General features: G+C 40.0%; 1 protein-coding gene across 1 annotated transcript; it reads left to right on the forward strand.

The window, feature by feature from the left end:
• Nucleotides 1-1,098: 1,098 nt before the first annotated feature.
• Nucleotides 1,099-14,474, forward strand: LOC138607118 (galactose-specific lectin nattectin-like). The gene is made up of 7 exons (XM_069679675.1): nucleotides 1,099-1,129; nucleotides 3,427-3,492; nucleotides 4,037-4,055; nucleotides 9,101-9,192; nucleotides 9,309-9,443; nucleotides 10,667-10,778; nucleotides 14,348-14,474. The coding sequence occupies exons 2-7, from the start codon at nucleotides 3,427-3,429 to the stop codon at nucleotides 14,425-14,427; spliced, it is 504 nt and encodes a 167-aa protein (XP_069535776.1). The 5' UTR covers nucleotides 1,099-1,129; the 3' UTR covers nucleotides 14,428-14,474.
• The last annotated feature ends 1,509 nt before the right edge of the window (nucleotides 14,475-15,983 follow it).

The raw sequence follows: 15,983 nt of genomic DNA on the forward strand, positions 1-15,983 counted from the left end.
CATTTTATTTATTCTGCAAGGTCAGAATTTCCATCTCCTTGTTTACGTCCCGTTATCTCTTTCTTACACACACATACACACAGTAAAACAGTAAAACTGTGTGTGTGTCATTTGGAATTACAGTGCATGGACTTTTTGTCCGCTAACAGTCTCAGAGGAACTGTTTGTTACTGAAGGGTAAGGTTAAGGGTTAAACCACAACAGGGAAATTCATTGTATGCTTTTGCAAAAAGCATCCGCCCTTTGGAAAATCATTTATTCTTATCCATATGTGCCTTCTCCTAGATCCTCCCCAGACCTGAAAAACACTTTTGTTTAGCTGCTTACATATCCATATGGATCCTGACTGCAATATTGGGGCATTGACATTGGCATCGAGTATCTGTGTTCTGAAATTCCACTGTAAGCAAGACTTCAGGACAGTGTTATTTTTCTAATATTTGATTGTACTGTGAACCCCGGCCCCGGGGAGAGAGAGAAAAAGAGTGACAGAGAAATATACACATTAGCAAACAAAACCTGTTCACATACAGCTGTAGCCTGATATAACTCTGTATAAGGCCCAGGTTCATAATTAAAGTGTAAGAATTATCCTCAATGTACAGTAAACAACTGCTTTGATGTTTTCCAGTCAGGCTTTCAACCGCACCACAGCACTGAGACAGCTCTTGTCAAAGTGATTAATGACATCCACTTTAACACAGACAGTGGCAGAGTGTCAGTCTTGGTACAACTTGATCTTATCTTTTTATATTTTGGCTTCTGTTTTAGCTGTTTCTTCACTTTGCTTTTTCATGTCCTGTTTTATGATGCGTTTCTTCGCTTTTGTTGTTCTGTAATAGTCATGTGCTGCAGCTTTACAGATGATGACCTTGTTTTAATTAAGTCACGTGCTGCAGCAGATCATTTATAAATTTCATGTTAATATTTTAATGAACTACCTAACCTTTACTTAAGGCTGTGGCATGTAATTCATCACTGATTGCAATATCAACATTTTAGAACATCTTATCATATGCAAATTTCTGAATCAAACAATCCGGAGAAGGTTTATAAAGAGCGGTTCTCTTCAAGACAATGTCACCAGCTTCTCTCTGCAAATCCAACCTCCTCTGATCATCACAACAAGGTAAGGATAAAGCACTTGCTTTTCATCATAGCATCATCTTCGTTGCATGCATTGTACACTGATAAATGTCAAACAAGAACGACCGGGTCCTAACATTAAACATTTAGGGCCCTATTTTTTTTTCACTTTTCTAGTTAGATGGCGCACAATCTGGGTGCAAACTGAGGCGCAAAGTGCAAAGAGGTTGGATAAATCCCTGGATAATTCATAGGAATGTTTGCGGCATGACATGAATCAAACCAATCAGAGTGTCAGCTGTCATTCCCTTTAAGAGCCTGGTGCGCCTGCAGGCAGGTGTATTGCGACTTGCATGGCAGATTTCAGTCATATTCTGGTTATATAAACTGTGTGTCCTTGAAAACGCAGAAAAAACACAGGTCACTGTACGATGCATGTCGAAGCACAGATTGATGTCAAAGCCACTGAAGCGATCCCACTGCCCAACAGAAACGAAAATGAAAAGAGTCATGCTGTGTACATTTATGCATGAGGCACATCATTTATAATTTAAATCTCCAGACGGACTGGATCTTATGTTTATTAAAGTTCTGCTTGCTGACCATTAAAGAAAAGTAGGCTTTAAATGTTAACTTATACTAAACTTATTGTTGCTGCTGGATCACATGGCTGTATTGTCTCCTGCATGTCTAATTGACTCTGGGCAGTGTTTTAACCCTTAGATGCACGAGTGATTGGACCCTACACTCACCAAAAAGTTTTATGCCATTTTGGTTAAGAATATTAATTTTTATTATACTTTGTCCACGCAAGAATGATTTTATGTGATTTCATGTTTAAAATATTTGTATTTTTAACATTTTAAAACTGATTTTGATTAATTTTGATAACTGAAAAAGAAGAAAATGACACAGAAATGTCCTTGGGCATCACAATGAACCTCAAATTGCTCCTGGAGCCGTTGAGTATGAGTGGGCATAGATCTGATTGGAGATTGACTCTTAGGCCTTTATCATCAGTGTGTGAATGTGAGTGTGAATGGGTGAATGTGACATGTAGTGTAAAAGTGCTTTGAGTGGTCGGAAGACTAGAAAAGTGCTATATAAGTACAGTCCATTTACCATTGTCTGCACATACTGCATTTCCCACACCTGTTGTTGAATAGCTAGCAGCCGTCAGCCATGACGGATGAGGAAACAAAAGGAAGAGAATGTTTTGAATGAATGCAAACCTGTCGATCAATATGTACCTACATAAAGAAATGCGCACATGCATGCGCGCACACATACACTACATACAGTAAGTAAGTGGTTAACTAGCTTAGTTAGCCAGCTAGTCTTAGCGAACAATAAAGGAAGCTAATTTGTTGATACATGATAATACATGATAACATACTCTTTCACACAATAGTCATGAATGACATCCCCACATACATGAATGTAAAAGTATGTTGCTGAAATATATGAATTTGATGACATCAAATATTTTCTAATGTAAAAATGAAGATAATACTTACATGTATCAGATCTTGCTGTGTAAATGATCTTCATGACAGGTGACACTCCTAAAATAATCTGTCTGCATTTTTGACCCACTTATGGAAGCTTGGGGTAGTAATACAAAAACTAAAATTTTACTCACTTATGCATCTAAGGGTTAATATCTGTGGGCACGATTGTTGGTGCAACAGGTAATTATGTTTGAGTATGGTAATTAATTATCATATCAATGACACTTGGGCTGCATGCTTTTGCGCTTTGCGCCAGGTGGACGATAGGGCCGCAAACTGATGTGGTGTAGCTCCTAACAGTGAGCATGTATTTCTTAGATCACTTTATTTTTATTTATATTCACAATTACATACAAATGTTACGTGTACCTGTTTAAAGTGTTTCTGACCGAAAGTGCTCACAAAGTACAATCTGAACAGTTTTATAATAACAATTGTCTGAGTGTACTAGTAAAAGTAGTTATAAGTAAGATTACTTGAATAAAAGTATTATGTGAATATACCAAAGTTGAGAGTACTCATGGGGGTGACTACAGTGACGAGAGAAGAGGAAAAGGTGCATGGCTGTCACTGCAAACAGTCTTCCTCAGGGTAAAGGTAAACAACATGATATTGACCTGTTTTCCCAGTCTTTATCTTTAAGATGTAACCACTTAAGTCCCTAGTAAATATCCCCAGTAATATATCTATTCAAAAGTAAGAAAAACAATTCCTCAATGCAGTTCTCTTCAAACAAGTGAAGACAGTGAAGGGACCGACGATTTACTAAAGTTACTCGAGCACTATTACATAATAGCATAGCTGTTAATTACATCTGATCTTTTCACAGATGGCATCAGCTTTTCACCTTGTCGTGCTCCTCGGCTTGAGCAGTGGACTGTGGATGGGAGGAAATGTAAGTATTATTTGTTACTGAAGCTACTCTGTTGTTTAGATTGTTAGTGTTAGAAATTATATATATATATACACAACAGAATTCTCCTTTTATTGTAGTTTTTTTACTCCACTAATAAAGCTGTGCTTCTCATGATTGACACGGTTACCCCCAGCTTTTACTGGTAATTACATTACTGGTAGTACTATGTTTCATGAGATTTGAGCCATTCCAACAAGGCCCAACTACTCAGTGGGATTCCACAGGGGTCCATTCTTGGTCCATTATAATTTCATTCTAAAATGTTTATTTATTGTTTTTCTTATGTCTCAAATATCCTTTCTACAGAGCCCAAAAATGTGTTATTTAAGGAGTCTAAGGGTTTAACTTGTGTGAACAAATTAGATTGTTTTGCATACAAGGTAATAACTTGCCTGCACAAGATGACTACCCTGCACCCTGCATGAACTAAAGTATAAATCTAGCTTTAGTCTCATGTACTTATCAAACAGTTTTTCCTAGTTGAGTTCACAGCTAATAATAACTTTTTTCTTTACATTCACAGGCAAAATGTCCAAAAAAAGGTTGGTACTTCTTTCTTCTTTTAACAATGTATATATACAACCAGCATACCTGTGATTACAGGAAAAGTGCAAAAAGAAAAAAATATATGTAAGTCCACTTCGCTTTTATTCGCCGGAGCCAGATGCTTGGCATCTTTTCTTGGCTGCAGGTTCATTCATGTTTGTGGTCAGGTTCTGAGCTGTGGACACTCTCAGGATGGAGTGAAGGTGTGCATCAGTTGTGAGTTGTATCAGCTCCATTTGGATGTTTACAGGTCCTCTTTCCACGTCAACTACAAATGGATTACTGAGCAGTTCAAACTTAAATTTCTGAGGTCCAAAGTCAGAAAATAGCCATGTGAACTCTGCCATGTTCGCTCAGTCCATTTGAACAACATGCAGCTGGGAACACAGTGGTGGAGACCTGGTTTGTCTGGCAACATGAAAAGTGAGCCAAGTTTCCTTACTGCATATGAGTCTCCCACAGGTGCAGCTTGGCTTGTTATGCTCTCACTGCATCATACATGTCCGTGATCACACAGTTCAATTCTGAAGCTGGACGTTTAGCAGAGTGAGATGCTTCGTTACGTCGCACAGAAATGCCAACTCGCACAGCTGATGCTTGCAGGTCTTGATCATAGACTGTATAAAAAGATGGACGACATGACAGCTCCCTAAAAGTGAAGCCAAAACATTTCGGGCGCCCCCTGCTGACTGGCTGCAGTATAGGTCATAAAGCCCGCCTCCTCCATGTTAACAGGTGGGACATGGGTCAAACTATAAAATCAAAATACACGCCCGATACATTTTTCTCAAACATGGTTTCTGTCATTATAAGTGTTTATTTTTCTGACAAGTTTATATTTAATTAGTTATTTGATGCTGTCAAAAAGATGATTGACAGCTCTGTTGACAAATAAGGCTCCTGCAGCCAATCAGTTCCGGTGGAGCAGAGCGGAGGACAATCCGCGAGTAGAAACGTTACTAAAACAATCACTACAGTCATTGAAATTTCCATACCTGTGAACGTTAACCTCAGACCAACACAGAGAAGCTGTTCTGCTGTTAAACACGCCGGTGTGCGGGATCTTTGCCGTTTTTTCGGTAAGTTAAGTGTGTGTTTGGGTTAGCGGAAGTGGCTACCGCCGCTTCACTCGCCGATCTCTACTGCGCAGACTCTGGCTCCTTATGACGTCACCATCACAAGATGGCAGCACCTATCACAGGGGCTATATTGGCATCGATTTCGTGCAATGGGAGCAGATGGAGACGTATTGTCCATCTATATATACAGTCATTGGTCTTGATTGGTGCGCCTGCTGCTGCAGTGCATTCTGCAACTTGTAGTATACCGGCGGGCCAGTTATGATAGACGTATGATATCATCTCGCAGGGCCAGATATAATTGTATTGCGGGCCGGATGTGGCCCTGAGTGGGCCTTGAGTCTGACACATGTCTAAACCTAAGCAAACAGTTTCACAACATTAATCACATGTTCCACGTGTTTGTCCGACTCAATCTTTACCTTATCAAGTTTTCTAATAATAATCTGTGAGGAACTTGTGTTGATTTTGGCGCCCCCTGTGGACAAAGCCGGACCTGTTATCTCTTTGCTGATTTTGTCCTGTACATGCTTAAGTGGTAGTTTTTCATGTATCACTTAATTTAAACTTTTGCCATGGAAAATGAAAACAAATGCAGTGTGCAGTTAACCGTTTCATCTGACACCTACCCCAGCCAGCAGTTTCAGGCATTAAAAATAATTATAGGCCGATAGAAAATCCTATTAAATTTCAAGGTAATTAGTCACAGAAATGCATATCTGACAGGAAAATACTATAAATACTTAAATTATTGCGTTGCTACTGGGAATGACGTAACTTTGACCATTAGTGATGCATCAGGTCACATTGACCTTGGTAAAGCAAGAGGTATGTGCAGCATGAGGTCACATTGAACAATCAACCGGGCTACATTGGCCATAAATACATGAAGTCATACTAACATGCAATGTGAAATAGCCTGGCAAAGATTTGAATCAGAATCAGGTTTATTGCCAAGTATGTTTACACCTAGGCCTACAAGGAATTTTTTTGGTGTTTTGGTGCAGAACAATTTACAGAACTAAAATAAAAATAAGTAAAAGACTGAAATAGAACAACATAAATAAAATAGGCAATACTAAAATACTAAAAATATATAAAAAAAACAATAATGAATTAATGACACGGCTATGAGAATGACATGCAGAGTTTGCCAGGACCAGAAACTATAGAACTGAATCAAGGGAATTAGAAGAAAACAATGAATAGGGAGCAAATGCAGATTACAGGGAATAAGCAGCATAATATGAAGAATACAAAACCAGAACATAATTAATATAAACATTATGAAGAAGCAGGTCCGGCTCAAGGCATAGGCGATACAGATGATCGCCTGGCGCGCCACGTTCTGAGGGGTGCTGGCCGATTATAATGTTAACTATAACCCAACTGCCAGATTTACAACTCCACTGCTAACCTCTCTCTCTGCTCCGCTTGCATTCACCATCACTCTGCTGCACTTGCTCAACAGCTCACTAACTACGCACTGCCTGACACAAGTTACTGCGAGAGGAGAGGAGAAGAGAAGGAATGTGTTGAGGTCCAAGTGAAAAAAACAAATCTCAAATGCATTTAACTTTCTCCTACTCAGGTCAATAAATGTTCACTTATAGCAGTTGTAGAGCTAATTTGAGTTACAAATGTCAAATTTTAAATAATTAAGACCAGACTGAAAGTAAATTGGGTGCCCAGAGTAGGCTACATAAAAAAGCATTAAAACAGAGCACACTTATGGAAGTTGTAAACAGTTTGACAGGATGCTGCTATTTTACCAATAATAGAATTTTGTGACATTTAGTTATGTCATAACTTATCTTGGTGATGAGGCAGTACTGGTAGTTTGGCTGCTCGATATATTGTTGAACAATTGCAATGTGCACATGTGCATAGTCACTTGCAGGACGTGCAATGCAAATCAAGCGAAACACGTCATGCTGCTACTTTTTTGGTGCTTGATATTTAATAACTCGCAATTTCTCATTTTCCATGACAAAGAAAATACATCTGATATCTCATTAGTGCAGCTCTTAAGCAGAGCACAGAGCGAACTGACTCTGATTCTGTGTCACCTGCCTGTTAACAAGCATGCAGCGCTGCTGCTGTCACAGATCATGTTAGCTGGATGGTCGAGGCAGGTGTTCAGTTGCGTGAGGCATCTTCTGAGTAAGTGTATTCCCATTATTGATGGCACCTCGTCCCAGTGCTTGTTAACATTCTGTCCACATATACAAATCATTCAGGGAGCTGATGTGCCGCGGACTGTTTTCTTTAAGCGGCTACACCTGCAGCGCATACGGCATGAGGTTGGTTGAGTGGACAGGTAGTTGGAGACGGTGAGCTCTCATTTCAAAAATAACATCACGGCACAGGTTGCACAGATTAAACACTCCATGGAACACTGTTAGAAATGGTGGATAACATAAAAGTAACACAATTGTGACCCACAAGTGCATTTGTAAAGTTTATTAAGAAGCGTGTCCCTCCACCTGAACTTTCTCCACCTGTTGCCCCACCACTTGGGTGTCAGAGTCGCTGGCTGAGGGCAGAACAAAGTGTGGTAAAAGTAGGAGGCCGGTTTGTTCTGTAAGAAGAAATAGACTTAAACGTCCCCAATAATAATATATTAATATGAGTATGATTACATATAATATAAGTAAATTCATTGATTGAGCTGCTTTTAAAATAAACCTAAATCTCTCGCTGTTTTAAAGCTTGTAAAAGGTGCCGATGTCGTTTGGTAACGATCGATCGCTTTAAGACGCTACATCATTAATAGCATCCCTCATGCACACGCATCTCACGTGCTGTGAAAACTGAAGGTGACAGAAAATGTTAAACTTAAATAAACAGACTGCTGATGAAGACAGTCAACATAGAAGACAGAGTGACAGACAGAAACAGGGGGGCAGGGGTTAGCAGCTGTGTGAGAGGACAGAGGTGCAGGTGTGTTAGGTAGGGTGACCATATTTTCCAACCTCAGAATAGTAACACTTTGATTTTACAGCAAAACCACATGTATGAGCTCATGGTACAATTGGATATTTCATCAATGCACCTTTCAACCCCATGGAAAGTGCAGATGAAAAATCATGTCTCCCATGATCAACTGAAACTTTAGGCCGATTTGAGAAATTTAATTATATAACACCAGTAAACACAAAACACACAGACTGCATTGGTGTGATCGAACTTATTAATTTATTTATTATCAGATCAGTATTCTCTACTTACAGATTCTAGAAATGTAGACTCTGTAGGCAGGGACGTGGATTTTTCGGATGGCAAGTGTTCTAGTTTCAGTTTGTACTACGCTTGTAGTCCGAGTAATATTGACCAATCACGTATCATCAGGCTGCGTATGGGAAAAACAGTCGGTGTAGAGAGCAAAAGCAGGCGGATCCCATCATTGGTCATCTGACAACGAATTAGCTTCTTATTAATCTGTATAAACAGATATCTACCTGAGGTTCAGCTAACTGGAAATATCTTGAGGCCAATACAACATAAACAGAAATATGAAAACATTATGACAGCATAAGGCAACGTATATGTGGTAATGAGAGACAGAGAGAGAGACAGAGAGAGAGATGTAAATGTAAATGAATAAGGCATAAAGATGGTTTTCCTGCTGGAATCCTGGACTTCAATTAGTAGATGTGTTACAGTGTTAACTTAATCTATCAAAACAAATGACCAGAAAACTTAACTTCAGCCCCTTAAACACAAAAAACTATGTCAGGCTTATTTAAAGTGCAGAGACAAATAAAGGAAGGAGAAGTAGAGAAATATTTTCATCACAAGTTTACAGCAATACAGATAAACACTTAGAGATGTGTTAGATATCTCTTGATCTTTATTCTAAATGAACAGAAGGGTAGATAATGCAACAATAATGATTTAATAATCTTAGGCTGATTAATATTTTTGTTTACAGTGTTTCTATCATGACATTTGTTTTGTAGACTGCTGTAAGGCCTGCCCCGTAGGTTGGACTGAGCTTAACTCACGGTGTTATATGTTCTTCTATGAGGAAAAGGACTGGTCTGGTGCTGAGGTACTATATCACACAATAATAAAATAAAGTCAACACTGTATCAATGGAATATTCTTGCAACAAGAATACTCACACAGTAAATGTTCATTACTTTTTACTTTATTTTCTTACATTAGGATACCTGCATTAAAGAAAAAGGGAACCTGGCTTCAATGCACAGTGAAAAGGATTACAGCTTACTCAGAAAGCTGGTGAAACAGGCGACAGGCACAGACAAACAAACTTGGATTGGCGGGTATGATGCAGTCAAGGTGAGTGATTTATAATTTATATATCAGTTGGTGGTTTAAATTCTGTGCTGGTCTTTCTTGGTGCAAGAAGAAAGGCTAACAGAAAAATTGGTTCGTCACGCAACGGTCTGGCAACAAGAGAACAAAACAGGAAAGTAGGCAAAAGAAAAACAAGAAAGATAAAAAATAAAAAGAAACATTTCAATAGAAAAATGCTGTTACGCTTGACACGGGGAATATAGAAGAACTGGCTTAGGAAGACATACACAGGTTATACATACAGGTGCAGGTCAATCATGGCAGTCATGAAAGTCCCAAGGCAGGCAGGAGTATAGTATAAGTGTACATGAAAATGATTGAAACATAAATCCACATTAGCCATTACATAATTGCCATTTAGCAATTTATGTATATTAACAATAAACCATTCTGCTCTTTTAATATGTACCCACAATTAGTACCCACAAACCCACTGACAATTTTTCTTAATTCTGCAGCCCAGTTTTTTGGTTCTTATCACTCAAAGCTGCCAGACTTCTTTATTTATTTTTATACATAAAGTTTAGATATGTCCATCTAGCTAATGACGTCTAGCTTATGAGCTACTGTTTTGTTGGAGACAGAAATAATTTAACTTAAAGTAACATAATGGCAATTTTCCTGTTTCAAGTTTCTGAGACCTTTACTGGCCAAAGACTAAAAGTTATTGCAGGTTGAAGATAAAACAAACAACAAAACATCTAATTTTTTTCATCCTCACCTTTAATGTTTCAGTTTGATTTTGATTAAGCATTGCTGAACACTCTACTTTCCAGCCACCACGCGCTAGAAAATCTGAGCTGATTACAGATGTTAATGAACTAATCTGAGTTGCCTTCAGTTATTATAGTGCACAAAGCCACACAAAACCCAAATGCACAACATACTTTATGGAATAAATCCATAATAAAGGTTCTAATGTAGATAATAGTAAGCATCTAACAAGTATGAAAAAAAATGTATTCATCTTTAAATATGGTCATTTTAGTTTCTGTAAACTTTGCTGATATTGATATTTCAATCATAACTACTTATAGACAGCCATACCTTATAGATAAAAGTTGTTTTGTGTATATGGCTTGAGGAAAAGCCCTGCAAACATTACTGACAATATTTTTAAAATAAAGTTAATATTCCCCACACAGTGCTCTTTATAATGAATGAAGATGCACCTTTCCTCATTCGCATTTCTCATTTTCTTGTAGGAGGGTCATTGGAAGTGGAGTGATGGCACACCATTCGATTTCACAAAGTGGGGCAATGGGGAGCCAAACAACTATAGAAAGGGCGAACATTGCATGGAACTCAACTACAGTGGTAATAATTCACTCTGTGTTGTTTTTTTATTATTTATTTATTTAGGTTTATTTCAATGTTAATGTACAAATCTATTCTATAAAATATATATTCCAGAAATAACATTCATTTCAGCTAGTAGCACCGCGTGCCCTTAATTGTGTTGTTGGCGTGTGCGTGACAACATCGGGACGTCTTCATTTTCATATTAAATGCATGAAAACAGGATAGAGGCTTCAGACTGCCAGCGTAATGTAGAGAATAGGAGGCTTGTCTATATTCACCGCAAGCTGCGTGCGGTTCTCGGCCAAAATGTACTGTTAAGATGAAATATGATGAGTCCTATTGATCTCTGACAGCATATTAACATCTCTTCTAATATTAACTGGCATGGAAAGTAAAGTATGTCAACACTTTCAGTATGCTTTTTTCAAAGTAAAAGCCCAATATGGAAATCTGACACCTCTCGTTTGTACCAAAGACTGTATATGGTTTGTACACAACGGCCCAATCCCAATCTCCACACTCAGGGACTCACTGACTTTGAGGCGCGTTCCCGGTAGGTGTGAGTGCTTAATGCTGTCAAATCACGAAGTGCGCGGGGGCTCTGATGCACACTTTTCAACAGAAAATTGCATATCTGCAGACTTTCCTGTGGGACTATCCAGTTCATAGCGAACTTGGTGATGTATACAAACGTGATAGCCCAGCCAACCACTAAATGTAAACAAATGTTCATATATTGAAATAGTATTCAATAAATTTTGAACACAAACAAAAAAAATGTAAACATTGCAAGCATGGAAGATTACCGGAACAGCGGATATGTTTATATGTGTATAAGTGACAACAAAAAGCCTTTCAGACTTTTGATAGTCTGTTAAATATGTAAACACTGTAATGCATGATGGAGGTTGGCTTTTTTCCCCTTATAGATTTAATAGCACATTTGGTTTCCAGGCAACTTGTGATGCCATGATAGTGTGTCACATCCATCCATCTGCATTTCCGAGCTCCTTACCCTATCTCTAAGGCTGAGCCCAGACACCCAAGAAAACTCATTTTGGCTGCTTGTATCTGCGATCTCATTCTTTCGGTCACTACCCAAAGCTCATGACCATAGGTAAGGGTTGGAACGTAGATGGACTGGTAAATCGAAAGCTTTGCCTTCAGGCTCAGCTCCCTCTTCACCACGATGGTCCGGTACATCGCCCACCAATCCACCTGTCAATCTCACGATCCATTTTACCCTCACTCCTGAACAAGACCCCTAGATACTGAAACTCCTTCACTTGAGGCAGAGACTCACTCCCCATCCGGAGGGAGCAATCCACTGTTTTCCATGAGAGAAGCATGGCCTCAGACTTGGAGGTGTTAACTCTCATCCCAACCGCATCACACTCACCACCACAATGCCCCAATCATCCACAAAAAAAAGAGATTAAATTCTGAGGTTGCCAAACTGAAAACCCTCCTCTTCCCGGCTGCGCCTTGAGATCCTGGGACAACCCTGGTGGAGGCCAACACGCACTGGGAATGTTCCCAGTCTGACTTTGTGCCGAGGATGGGGACACAGCTCTCACTCTGGTTATACAGAGACCGGATGGCTCATACCAACGGTCCAGGTACCCCATACTCCCGCAGTACCCCCCACAGGACCTTCCAAGGGACACAATCGTATGCCTTTTCCAAGTCCACAAAACACGTGTAGACTGGATGAGCAAACTCCAATGCCCCCCCAAGCAGCCTTGCCAGGGTAAAGAGTTGGTCCACTGTTCCACAGCCAGGTCGGAATAAGCATTGTTGCTCCTGTATCTGATGTTCGACGATCAGCCGGAGCCTCCTTTCTAGTACCCTGGAATAAACTTTGCCCGGGAGGCTTAAAAGTGTGTTACCCCGATAATGGGGACACACCCAATATATACTTACCCCACCCCAGGCTTGCCATTCCACAGATACTGTCACAGACCTCCACCTGACATTGAAGATGTGCGTCAGCCAAGACAGCCTAACAATGTCCAGAGCCTTTAGTATCTCGAATTTCATCTACACCAGGCGCCTTGCCACTGAGGAGCTTCTTGACTACCCCAGCGACTTCTGCCACAGATATAGATAAGGGTTCCCCTGGATCTTCAGACTCTGCCTCCACATCAGAGCACTCGTTGCCTGGGTTCAGGAGTTCCTCAAAGTGTTCCTTCTGTGTCAGTGGAGGTCCAATATACTTCAGGATCCACCAATGTGATGTTGCGTCTCTCTCTGTCTCTACAGCTAAGTACCATCACTCAGTCAGTCAGTCAGTTACTTACAGACCCATGCGTTGGGCTGACCCCGGCGGTCAGCCAAAAACAGTGAAAATCCAAGAAAAAGAAACAAATTCACCGATCAGATGAAGGACAACAGTCTAAAAAGGAAAGCCAGGAAAGCCAGGAAAATCAAGAGTGACAGCCGTAACAAAGGAAGCCAACTGTGAACGTCTGGTTATCTGGGACGTATGCGCCCCAATTGCATTTTATCACCATAAGGTGCCACCAAATACAACGAAACTGAGAGATTATCACTTTAAAGCCAGTCAGTCAGGGTTCAGTGCATATGCTCTGTTCCAGACAACTTGGAACTTAAGAACTTCCCAGTAGAAACTTCTGACTTTTGATGGTGAAGTCAGGGCAGATGAATCCAGGAACTCCGACTTACTGAACTGAATAGCGTTCCATAGCAATTTTTCTAGTCAGAGGTCAGAGAAATGATGCGTTCCAGACTTCACAGTTCCCTAGTTCTCAGTTGTCTGGAACACAACATTAGGCTTGAGAGTGGAGATTGGAATTGGGCCAATGCTTTTTTTTTTAAAGTGTTTCCATTGCAGTTATTTATCTATTTTTTTCCTTTATGTGTGACATTTCCAGAAGTTGTTTGGTAGAAGTCACTCACAATGCTCTTTACTGCAGTTCCTGCTTAATTTTCTTTGAAATAAGAACATAGTCATAAGTCTCGTATGGGCCATAAGTATATTATGTGAAATATAATATAAAATAAATAACAGGTTACGGACATAACTCTGGTGGGCTCTCTTTCTCTCTCTTACTCTCTCTCTCCCCCCAGCTCCCCCTGTCTCTCTGTTTCAATTTTTACGGTTGTTTTTGCCATATGTTAATCAAGGTCCCATTTTTAATGTCAATAAAATCATTTTCTGATAAGCCCAACCCCCGAAACCTGTAAAACAAAGACCTACCTCTGGATATGGCAAACAGCCAGGTAGATGATGAATGATTAATAAAGGCTATTTCATTTACAGTTTAGCAGATGCCCTTTTCATATAAATTACATTAATGAAGCCAACATTCAAATTGTTTATGGCCTTTAATAAGGTAGAACTACGGTAGAAAGACGATCTTGCAGGAGCAGCCCAGCTGAAGCCGCAGCAGACAAGCAGCGGACACGCACTCAGTGTGAATACCTTGACGGCGCAAGCTGTAGCCAACGCAGCCGCCAGACTCTGCTTATACTTCCAGTGTGAATGAGCTGTAAGATGACTCAAAAAAAGTCAAGCAGAATGTTGTGTCTGAAGCCTTTGTTTTGTGTGTGTCTGCTTACAGAGAGAGACCATCTCAACGACACACTCTGTGACAAGATAAATTCTTTCATCTGTGTAAGGGACCTGAAAATGAAGGAGTGATGACGTCCCATCTCCAGTGATCCTTCTGAGGGGTCACTTCACTGTCACTGCAAAGCCTCAATCACATCATTGCTTGCTTTTTATTTTTCTTACATTTCTGATCAACTGAAATGTATTTCAATTAAACAACTTTCTGCAGCATTCATTCTGAACCTTTTGTTTAACATTTGTTCCATATCACTGATCAAAATGTATTCATTTTAAAAATCTAAGCCAATAGTTAGGGTTAGGGTTTGTAAAAACAGGACACTGCAGTAACTACACCAATTAAACAGTAGATACAAACCAGAGCAGTTAAACACACCTGAATAAAATACAGCATGACTAATTAAATCAATTACATCTGTGTATAACAAGTTAGAAGGTCCAATGGGAGATAAAGTCAAGTAACATGGAACGTTTTGAAACCTTTAATGCATGTTGTCCAAGAACGTTGACAGACCTCTGGAAGCCATTTTGAACCTTTGAAGTTGTACCTCCATGTCCCAACCACCAGGCAGCAGAAAGAATTATGAAAATGTCCTTTTTGGTTATGAGAATTATTTTTTTTTAATTAGAGTGCTTCTAAGGATTTATTATACCGTAAAGTCTGCAATATAAGTTGCCACAGAATTACACATTCTGTTTTTGGGGTAAAAGGGTTTTCTAAAGCTAAAAACGTGTATACAAGTACAATCAATTCAACACTATATCAATTTATTTTCATTTGAAACATATTTTAAACACAAATTATATCCAACCATCTGTTTTCGCCATGTCAAGTTTGCAATCCTGCTAGCCACCGGTGCGATAGTTGAGCCCCCCCACGGTCATGTTGATTGTTGTGAGGGTGGCTGCACCGGCGATCATGGCGGAGAATGTTTGGGGCAGATTGATTGACATCTTTTCAGCTGTAGGATATCGGGTAGTAATCATCCCAAGCGCTCAAACTGTTAGTCCTTCATGGCCACCAAGAATGAGATAGTAGAGTTCAGCAAGTTAACAATGTGAAACAGCAACAGAAAACAACAAAACAAATAGAAGCAATCAGCCACTAAGAATCGTTAGTTCAAACAGGCAGACAGCCAGCTGAGTGTAGAAAGAGCTGTACGTGGCAGCAAAAATCCAGACCCTTAGCTCGAGCTGTATCCGTAACCTGGTGGAAGGCTTGGCGGTGAAATTGCTGTTGTCAGGAGAGAAGCGAGTCCTTCTACCATTAATGGAGAGAGGGTCTTTCCTGGCAGCACATAGAATGGCCTGATAGTTGGGTAGTGAAGCACAGTAAAAATCATGGTGCGGTCAACGCCTCGTTTACATATGTTTTCGCTGTTAATCCGATGGGCTCTCATAATCTCGATCTGGATGTCACCATGGGTGGGAAACCACTTGGGAAAGGAGCGGGCGAGGAACTGAACAGCACTGGAGCCTTCCAGACCCTCTTCCAAGCCAGTGACACGGATATTACACCTTCTATTTCTGTCCTCCATGTCCGCATACTTCGATGCTGCATATCGATTCCTAAACAAATTTCCCTCAGGCAGAGCCGTTGCAGGGCATGTGCAAAGCCCTGGTCATGT

Source organism: Semicossyphus pulcher, unplaced genomic scaffold (assembly GCF_022749685.1).
Source record: "Semicossyphus pulcher isolate SPU_LCO1_2020_fin unplaced genomic scaffold, fSemPul1.0.p SCAF_4, whole genome shotgun sequence".
Taxonomy (NCBI): domain Eukaryota; kingdom Metazoa; phylum Chordata; class Actinopteri; order Labriformes; family Labridae; genus Semicossyphus; species Semicossyphus pulcher.

Bases quoted from the DNA above. Each gene is read 5' to 3' on its own strand.
- LOC138607118 (XM_069679675.1), top strand. From the start codon at position 3,427: ATGGCATCAGCTTTTCACCTTGTCGTGCTCCTCGGCTTGAGCAGTGGA. The intron at 9,193-9,308 runs GTACTATATCAC...TTCTTACATTAG, and splicing joins AGGACTGGTCTGGTGCTGAG to GATACCTGCATTAAAGAAAA. The intron at 9,444-10,666 runs GTGAGTGATTTA...ATTTTCTTGTAG, and splicing joins GCGGGTATGATGCAGTCAAG to GAGGGTCATTGGAAGTGGAG.